The sequence below is a fragment of the Pundamilia nyererei genome, unplaced genomic scaffold (assembly GCF_000239375.1).
Source record: "Pundamilia nyererei isolate P.nyererei 1_Seehausen unplaced genomic scaffold, PunNye1.0 scaffold00316, whole genome shotgun sequence".
NCBI lineage: Eukaryota > Metazoa > Chordata > Actinopteri > Cichliformes > Cichlidae > Pundamilia > Pundamilia nyererei.
Genome location: NW_005187717.1, coordinates 155186 through 165220, shown reverse-complemented (window position 1 = coordinate 165220; position 10035 = coordinate 155186). Strand labels below are relative to the sequence as shown.

General features: G+C 41.3%; 1 protein-coding gene across 1 annotated transcript in view; it reads left to right on the top strand.

The window, feature by feature from the left end:
- tmprss3a (transmembrane serine protease 3a) overlaps positions 1-10035 on the top strand; it is a 22157-nt gene that overhangs the window by 4558 nt on the left and 7564 nt on the right. Inside the window, exons 5-7 of the mRNA XM_005751580.1 lie at positions 385-508; positions 1838-1957; positions 8658-8840. Coding sequence (XP_005751637.1) covers positions 385-508; positions 1838-1957; positions 8658-8840 — 427 coding nt within the window. The remainder of the gene's footprint in view (positions 1-384; positions 509-1837; positions 1958-8657; positions 8841-10035) is intronic.

Here is a 10035-nt window from a genome sequence, read left to right as displayed (position 1 = left end):
CTGCTGGGATTTTTTAACAGTTTGAAATGAAGTGGCCACAACTTTAGTGACATCTACAGCACCACAAGCATGAGAAGAAAAAAGGATGTGTTGAGGGTGTAAACAGGCTGTGGGATGACACTGTTTTCATATTACTGTGTGAGTTTCTCCGTGTGGTCAGCTCACAGCAATGCCAGCCTGCAGGACAAACACACAGGATCTGGGGGATCTCAGGTGGACTCCCATACAACCAGGCCTGGCTCTGCTTAGCTCCTGAGCTCAGATGTGCTCAGTTGGCATTAACTGAAGATGCCAGAACAGCAGTTCTATGTTTTAGAAAACAGGATAGTGTACCGTCTCCCTTCTTGTAATTTCCTGTCTGTGTCGCATGTGTCTGTCTCTCAGTGCGTCTGAGTGGCAGAAGTTCAGTCCTGCAGGTTCAGATCCAGGGAAAATGGAGGACAGTCTGCTCAGAAGATTGGAACAACAGGCTGGGCAGAGCTGCCTGCAAGCAGCTTGGATACTCCAGGTTACACCAATGTTTCATTCATTTCTGCAGTGTCTAGTTGTCAGGCTGAGATGATACATTTCTTATTCGTGTCCTTTTTTTGTTTAGCACATTTTCTTGTTTTGGATGGACTTTTAAAAAGTGGACCACTGCTCCAAAGGTGGTGGACCAGTGGTCCATTTGACCAGAGTAAACTATCTCCAATTAAATTACAGTACAGTTACTGCAATAGACTGGGAAACTGTCTGGGATGTATTTTGTTTATTAACTTGTTGAAGATGGAACATCCATGAATACTGTAACATCTGAGATACTGATAATATAGTACTAGAGATACTATATGTCCAAAAATATGAAGAAAACTTATTCAGTTTGTGTCCAACGTCATCTGCAGCTTACATCACTTCAAAATAATGCTTGAAGGAAAGGATTGCTTACTTGGTTAAATGGCTGTTACCTTGAACCCTCCCTCCTTGTGTCCCTGCTCTGTTCACATCAGCGATTCTCTGTGACTGTGGTTCGATGTTTGGGCTTGTTATTATGCTGCAAAATGTGGGGCGATCGTGGTTCAAGAGTTGGGAGTTCGTCTTGTAATCGGAAGGTTGCCGGTTCGAGCCCCGGCTCGGACAGTCTCGGTCGTTGTGTCCTTGGGCAAGACACTTCACCCGTTGCCTACTGGTGGTGGTCAGAGGGCCCGGTGGCGCCGGTGTCCGGCAGCCTCGCCTCTGTCAGTGCGCCCCAGGGTGGCTGTGGCTACAACGTAGCTGCCATCACCAGTGTGTGAATGGGTGGATGACTGGATATGTAAAGTGCTTTGAGGTTCTTAGGGACTAGTAAAGCGCTATATAAATACAGGCCATTTACCATTCAAAATGAATTTGGGTAGTTTGGTTTATGCTGGCAGCAGAAGATAAATTATAGAGACTGCTGAACCAAAAATGTATTTAAAAATTAAAGTAAGAGTCAAGTCAGCTTTAATTGTATAGCACGTTTAAAAGACATTAAGTGTCATGAAACTAAACTCTTACTGCACATAAGAGAGTACAGTTAGTTTAGTTGGAGCTGAAAACAACTGTGTTTACAGGGCTTTGATCATTCCAACTACAGTAAGAATAGAAAAAATAGATGGTTTAGGTCACAGAGTAATTATGGTTTTGAAACAACAGTAACCGTTGGTTTAACAGAGACAATCTTGCAACGTGCATCACCTTCAGAGGAAAAGACAAACCCTGAAATGTATCTGTGCGAGCCGTAACAGATCCAAGACATGAAAGTCTCACAGGATGTCAGACTATGAAGGATACATATATGAAGATATATGAACATAACCCTGACCCTTTTGTTTTTCAGTTATTTAGAGTCTTTCTTCATCTCTCTGACCTACATTGAGAAGGACCTTCAGACTGACCTGATGTCTTTTCACTGGAACAAGTCACAGATAATCAAGCTTCAGAACGCCCCATCTATCAGGTGTACACACCTTTTGTCCTGTTTGAGTAAATGGAAAGTGTGTATTTGCCCCAAAGTGATAACACTGCTGTTGTCATCCAATTAGCCAATCAGAATTTAAAAAAAGAAAAAAAAGAAATTGCGCCTCAATATTAACCAGTCAAACAAAATACTCTCCAAAAACAGTCTGTTACACAGCAATGAGCGCTATAAAGATTTTCACGAAACTATGAAAACATTACAAATTCAAAAGAGACAAACTGTTACTGTATCAGCCACATCTGAACTCTATAGACGTACCCTGCATGAAAACATCAAAGACTTCTGATGACCACAGACTGCTACAGAACACTATTGAAATCAATTCTGCCAAAGTATTCACTCACCCAACCAAAGCAAATACTTTGGGTAAAACAGCGTGCAAACATACACTTCACGGGCTTTAGTATCAAGAACACTTTACTATACAGACCAGAGGAGCCAGACATCAAATTACAACCCACCAATTACCTCGTGATCTACAGCTGTCCAGTGGCTGAGCATTTAAAGAGAAGAAGTAGAAGAGGTCATATTAAAGCTTAGAGGGAACGAGATTAATAAAAGATCTTTTAGTCCAGTACACCATCAAAGTATTTTGAAGCTTTCGTTTTAAGGTATAAGAGTGTTTTAACTTGTTGTACGTGTTCAGTTCGGCTGAGCTTCCGTGTCATTTGACCTATGGTTTCTATTTCACCACAGTAAGACACAGTGCAGCTCAGGGCTGGTGACAACTCTAAAATGTCTAGGTGAGAAAGCATGCAGCATTTGTTTTATTGATGTTTTTATTATATAAGAAAGTTTTCCACACACTGTGCTTGTTCTGTGTTTTGTCATATTACAGCCTTATTTCAAAATGGATTAAATTAGCTTTTCACTTCCAAAATCTGCAAACAATACCCCATCATGACATAGAGAAAAAAGTGAAACATGCGTATTTAAGTATTCACAGTGTTTCCGCAATGCTTTGTTGAAGCACCTTGGACAGGATTTACAGTTTTACATCTTTTCAAGTATGATGCCACACCTATTTTCCTCTATTAATCAACCACAGACCAAGACAGACTTTAATTCATTTGAAAGCCTGATGCTTAGCCTCGCCCACCCCAGCTGTAAAACTCAGAAACCAGTCTTATTTGTTATCATCTATCGTCCACCTGGGCCTTACACAGAGTTTCTGTCTGATTTCTCAGACTTTTTATCTGATTTAGTTCTGAGCTCAGATAAAATAATTATTGTGGGTGATTTTAACATCCATGTAGATGCTAAAAATGACAGCCTCAACATGGCATTTAATCTGTTATTAGACTCAATTGGCTTCTCTCAAAATGTAAAAGAACCCACCCACCACTTTAATCACACTCTAGATCTTGTTTTAACAACATACGACTCTGGATACTGTAGCTCAAAGGCCTCTAATCAGAAGTACCTGACTCCGTGGTATAATTCTCAAACACGTACCCTAAAGCAGATGACTCGTAATCTGGAGAGGAAATGGCGTGTCACAAATTTAGAGGATCATCATTTAGCCTGGAGAAATAGTTTGCTGCTTTATAAGAAAGCCCTCCACAAAGCCAGAACATCTTACTATTCATCACTGATTGAAGAAAATAAGAACAACCCCAGGTTTCTCTTCAGCACTGTAGCCAGGCTGACAAACAGTCAGAGCTCTGCTGAGCCAACCATCCCTTTAACGTTAACTAGTAATGACTTCATGAACTTCTTCACAAATAAAATTTTAATCATTAGAGAAAAAATTACCAGTAATCATCCCACAGATGTAATATTATCTACAGCTACTCTTAGTACCATTGATGTTAAGTTAGACTCTTTTTCTCCAATTGATCTTTCTGAGTTAACTTCAATAATTACTTCCTCCAAGCCATCAACGTGTCTTTTAGACCCCATTCCTACAAAACTGCTCAAAGAAGTCCTGCCATTAATTAATGCTTCGATCTCTAATAATCAGCTATGTACCACAGGCCTTCAAGCTGGCTGTAGTTAAACCTTTACTCAAAAAGCATCTCTAGACCCAGCAGTCTTAGCTAATTATAGGCCAATCTCCAACTCTTTCAAGGATGTTTGATAAAACATCCTTGAAAGAGTAGTTGAGTAGTGGTGAAGAGCTGCAGTCCTTCTCTACAGAGCAACGCTCTTGGTCACCTCTATGACTAATGGTCTTCTACCCTTATTGATCAGATTGGCTGGTTGGCCAGCTGTAGGAAGAGTCATGGTCTTTCATTTATGAATGATGGTGGCTGCTGTGCTCTTTGTTGTGGAACATTTTCTTTACCCTCTCCCTGATCTATCCCTCAATACAATCCTGTGCATTTTATGTTTTTTATTTTCAATAAATTTGCAAGAATTTTGAGTTTATTGTATGTAGAAAGGCGTGAGGTGAAAACTTAAATTTAATCGATTTTAATCCTTCATTGCTTTTTTTGAAATAAAGCTATAAAATATATATATATAGAGCAAATATATATATCCCCTACAATTAGGAGAGAGGAACCTGTGTCACTCTCCTTTGAAAACTAGTCTAAACAAACTACTCTAGACAAAAACTATTTTGTCTAGATTTAGCTTTAAGAGCATAGCAAGCAGCCTTCCAGTGGCCCTTTTTATGACAAAAGTTACAGACTTTGTCCAGGTTGTACAAGTTGACCTCTGATCCACCTGACTGGTCAGAAACACTAACAGAATCAGCACTAGCTTCAACTGTAGTACCAGGGTTATGAGAATCGCCCAAAACACACTCATGAGCCACCATATAATCTTCTGCTAGAGCAGCAGCTTCAGTAGCAGTGTTTGCTTTTTAATTGTTGATGTGCAACTATAGCCTCAAGAATCCAAATTTTAAACTGATCCAAGACTATAACCCCGTAAGCCTAACCCAGCCTACAGGGTTTGATGTGAACAGATAAACTCAAGATTGTTTGTCCTCCTTTTTTTCCAAGTCCCAAATCGTTCCCTGTAAGCGTAGAGAAAGCTGCTTTTACAATATAATAACTTAGAATAAAGAACCTTGAACTTTGTCTTTCTAGTAAACTTCCAGTGCAAACTGTAGCATTAGTGTCAGCAGTATCGAGCCACTGTCATTGATGTGAAACATGTTCGAGCAAGGAGAAAAAAGTTTTCTGAATCATTTTCATTAAATTTTGACAACAGTGTCAGGTTGCACAAAATATAATACTTTTCAGTCCAATGGTAAAATAAAGAATACCGCAGCTCAACAAGATTTCAGTTTTCCACTTTTAATCAAATATAGCCTATATCTCTCCACAGCTTTCAAAACACATTCTCTTCATTGCTAACTGCTTCTCATTTTCTGCATTTTGTTTCCTTGCATCATGTTCTAGCAGTAATTTAAGCAACTCATTTTACTGCAACTCGTTCTGACACCTGGCAGAGAAGAACTAGGAACAGCTGAACCAAGTTCCCTTGTACATGAATCAAAACAGCCATTTCACTTAAATTTGCTTGGATACTTTAAACGTGTCCATAAACCTCTTGTCAAATCTCAGTCTCTTAATGATCTACTATTGATCATCACTATTAATGAGATAAAAGCCTTGATAAAGGAATCTATTTAGCCATATTTTTACAACACACGAGTCAGAGGCTCAATTGACCTCCTCTACATGTCATGCTAAAACCCAAACATTGCTGCTTCCAGGGTACAAACAAATCCAGAAGAGTACAAATCCCTTCTCATATACTGCCTGCTTATAAAGCATAACCTGATACTTAGCCTACTCTTCATGCAGTGTCAATGCCAGATTGGCTGTCTGTATCTGGAAGTCCCCCGGGATCTCAGCTTGGTCATTCTCAACCACCCTGGGGGGCGTATCCCATTTTCACTTCCAAGGGGCTTCCTAGCCATACTTGACACAGATGTCACTGTGTACTATTCTAGCCACTTGGTTATGGCGCTCCATGTATGCCCTGCCTGGTGTGGTAAACTCCAGCTCCTTTCAATCTTGTGCTTAGAGCTTGTTCCTGTGCTGCCATGATTATTGCCTCTGTCCTGTCTTTCAGTCCAGCTTTGTCCAGCCATTGTTAGGATTTCTCAATATTAGTTACTTCTTCTATCTGCCAGTACATGTTGTACAAGGGCACGTCCTTCTATAATGGTTTCTCTTCTCGCCCCTCTTCTTTCTTGGGTTTCTGCTGATGGAGAGTGGTTTAGACACACACTAGTCTTTGGCCTCCTTTCTTCTGCTTCTGCTGGACTTGGGGTGAAACCCTCGTGGCATGGTAAGGAGCTTTCTTGACCTGATGTCAGTGTCTTCTGTCTTCTCCTTTGACCAATCATTGTATCAGCAGGGTATCTGACAAACAGCAGGGCACAGGTGTTGGCCGGATCTTTTTCTTCCCATTCATCTGAGTCCTCAGGACTTAGCTTACTCTGCAGGTATTTGGTGGTTACAGCTTTCCTAGCAGCCTCTTCATGGTTCATATTTGCCTTTGGGATTCTGAGGTCCTTGATGTCTGTAATGTTGTCTTCTCCCACTCTTTGTTACCATCTGACTACACTTCTCCGGACCGGATGAAGTTTCGATGTCACTTCTGTTAGATCTTAGTGGTGTGGATCAGTGAACTGATGTCTCGTTCACTCCTGGCGAACAGATTGATGTCATCCATGTAGAGGGTATTTGCTCCATTCTGAATTCGGTATCTGTAGCCAGACTTGCTGATGATCTGGCTGGGGGGGTTTAGGCCTACACCGAACAGTTAACCTCTTGTGTTTTTCCGCCCATCTCCATTTTATTCTTGATGACGGCTCTTAGGGTCCTGTTAATCTTGTACAGTTCTAGATATTAGAGTATGAACCATGTGCCTATTCATGTTAGCCGCTATGATGCCAGGAGCATCCGTGTTGTGCTGAGGCAGATTTTTGGCCAGTAGTTGGATGGGACCAGTCCCTTTTGGAGATTCTTGAGGATCAGGACTATCTGGCCTGCAGCTGGTCATTCTGGGTGCATCAAATGCATTAGCAGCTGGTTAGTTTGTGCTGCCAGACACTCATTGAGTGCAGTTAACCTATTGAGCAAGTTGGAGAGCAGGCCCTGGTCCTGTCCAACTCTTCATGCTGTTTCTTGGATGTCTCCCATTGTGACTGTGACTGAAGCATGTTCAGGGTGGAGATTACCATGGTCTGCTCTTAGATCCACCACTGAGCATTATTGTTATGCAATCCTTCTCCCATATGCTCTTCCAGTAGTGCTGCACCTCCTGCCCTGGTGATGATGTTCTCAGACTGTTCCTCTGGCACTGAAAGAACATCTTGGATGGTTTAATGGAGAACATCTGGTTTATCCTTCTGACTTTTATCTCTCTATATCTGCCCAATTATTAAATCATTTATTGATAGGGACCTAGAAGAGAGAGACCTAATGTTTAATAAACCAAATTTAACTGTTTTGCTGCGATTTAAGCATTGTTTAAATGCTTAAATGTGATGCTTAAATTGGTATAAATGGTAGAAATTTGTTTTTTCAGCAGGCCAGGCATTCCAAAATCTGCTTCTTTCCCCCTTCTTTTAGGCTTTAAGCAGTGGAGTTGCTGCATGTTTCCGATCATACCTGCTGCATAATCAAGGCCTAAGGGCTTAAGATTCAGGGCCTAAACTGAAGGCGAGACCTTCTCCTTCAAGATTTTTTAGTACAGAGCAAGGTTTCATCAAAGTAGCAGTAGTAGTAGTGGCTTTTTTTTGGTCAGCAGTATTGAAGTCGTTACCCCACAAATGTAAGGTATTCCACATTACTCATCACTTTCATTGCTACTAATTACATTTACTAAAAGTAACATTTTCTTAAAAGTAATCCATTACATTCCTTAATTCTTCACTGGAAAAACAAATTCTTTACGCTACTTGTTGCATTAGTTTGTCGTTACTCTGTAAAATTACTAATTTACAAAACACGCATTATTTCAAGATGCAGTGGTCAGCACAGAAGAAAGTCCTGGGTTATGTAAGTGTGATTGGCTGTCTGTCTCTCTGTGTCAGCCCTGCAACTGCCTGGGCAGGGTAAGCCCCTCCTCCTGCCATATGGCAGCTGAGATGGGCTCCAGCATCCCCGTGACCCTGAAATGGATAAGCCCAGGAGACATTATATCAAATGTTTATTATTTATTTGGCTTATTAACCTCAACATACAACAATGCTGCAAAAAAAATAAATTTTCAAGTACAAAAATAAATACCAAACCAGTTTATAATCAGGTGCACGAAAAGATCCATTCACTGATTGTATGTACAATATGCATAAACTTACAGTGAAACAACACAGAAGATCAAACAACATAACATAAATTAAAATATGTAAAACTCAAAAAAAGCATCCATGTAACAATTTTAACAACTGAAGTGTATCACTTATTTCCTCACCTTTCCAGCTTGTTATCTTTGTAGTGCTATACTCTTTCTCTGTCTCAGCCCCCCCCCCCTTTTTATTTTGTGTGTGCTGAGTCTGTAACCCCTCCCCCTCCCTGCTCAGTGCATAGCAATGACTATTTGATGTCCTGTAGTCGACCAATCGCACACAACTTGAACAGAAAAAAAACAGAAAGGAAAAAAAGAAAAAACAAAAGCTCTAAAAGAAATTTCGTTCCCAGCCAACACACTGTCACTATAGGACAGTACTAACCTTCTGGTGGTGACACTATAACTGCTTGACACTTTGTTTCTCTGTGCCCTCAGATTGCGGTCTCAGGCCTCAGTACAGGACACGTATTGTTGGAGGTAACATCACGAAACAAGGCCAGTTCCCCTGGCAAGTTAGCCTCCATTTTAGGAATGAACACCTGTGTGGAGGCTCCATCATATCACCATACTGGGTCATCACTGCAGCACATTGCGTGTATGGGTGAGTCAATCAGATGTAGATATTTTACATTCTCTACAAGCATTAACATCTGGTTCTTCTTAATACTGACAACAAAGGCCTGTTTGTTGAGCGGGCATAAAAACACTATTCTGCTTATGTCTGTTAAGTCCTTGTTGTATCCAAGGGTTCTTCTCCTAATGCCTGGCAGCTCCAACTTTGCCTAATGTATCCACTATCCCTCTTCTGCACATGTCCAAACCACTTCAGGTTGTCACGGTCTGTGTGGCAGACCGTGGGGATGAGAGGAATGAGGACCCAAGATGCAGGACTTAATGATGAAGGCAGTGTGTTTATTTACAGTGGTGTAATAGTTCACAGAATAAATCCCCGTGTTTTCCCCTTGACTTCCGTGCCGTGTCTTCACCCACAAGTCCGTGCTCTTCCGCTCCTGTGTGCCTTCGCACCCCGTGCTCGCTGCTCTTGTCTTCCCTGCTCCTTGCTGGAGAAAATAACAAAGAGGCAACTTGTCAGGACACTCGACTCACCGGACTTAAAATTTATCGCCACTAACGTGGAGTCTCACACAACAATCCCACACCGAGGAGCACTCAGCCACAGTCTTAAGAAGCTCCCCAACGACGCTTCATTAGCTGCAGGTGTATGTGATCATCTACTTCAGGTGTGGCCATCCTCTAGACAGGACACGCCCACCAGGCCTACCTGAAAAGTCCTTTCAGAGAGGCGGGCTCTCGCTTCGGCCACTAAGAGAGTTGGAGATGGTTTTGATCTGACCTGTTAATGGAAAATTGTATTTAGTAGTCAGTATAATCTTTTAGTGATATAAGTTTGTATATGGTAGAATACTGCATGTAGTTATTTGTATTAGGAAATATTCAACCATGTATACTTAGAGGCATATAATTAATTGTGTGTGATCTTTAACAGGCTGCAAAGGCTTGGTGTGTATTCCACACTAGAATGCACAGGCTGCAAAGGCTTGGTGTGTATTCCACACTAGAATGCACACCCACATCCTGGGAGCACGAGAGAGGTCATACCTTCTCTTATTGTTTTATGGCAGGATTAACGTAGTTACGTCTGTTCTAGTCTAAGTGCTTTAACTGCTTGACTTCCTCACCAATGTTATCTAGGGTGAGGGAGGTCTACCCTCTTCCTGACCAAGGATGTGCCTTTTATGACCCTTTGATCAGCAGGACACACACACACACACACA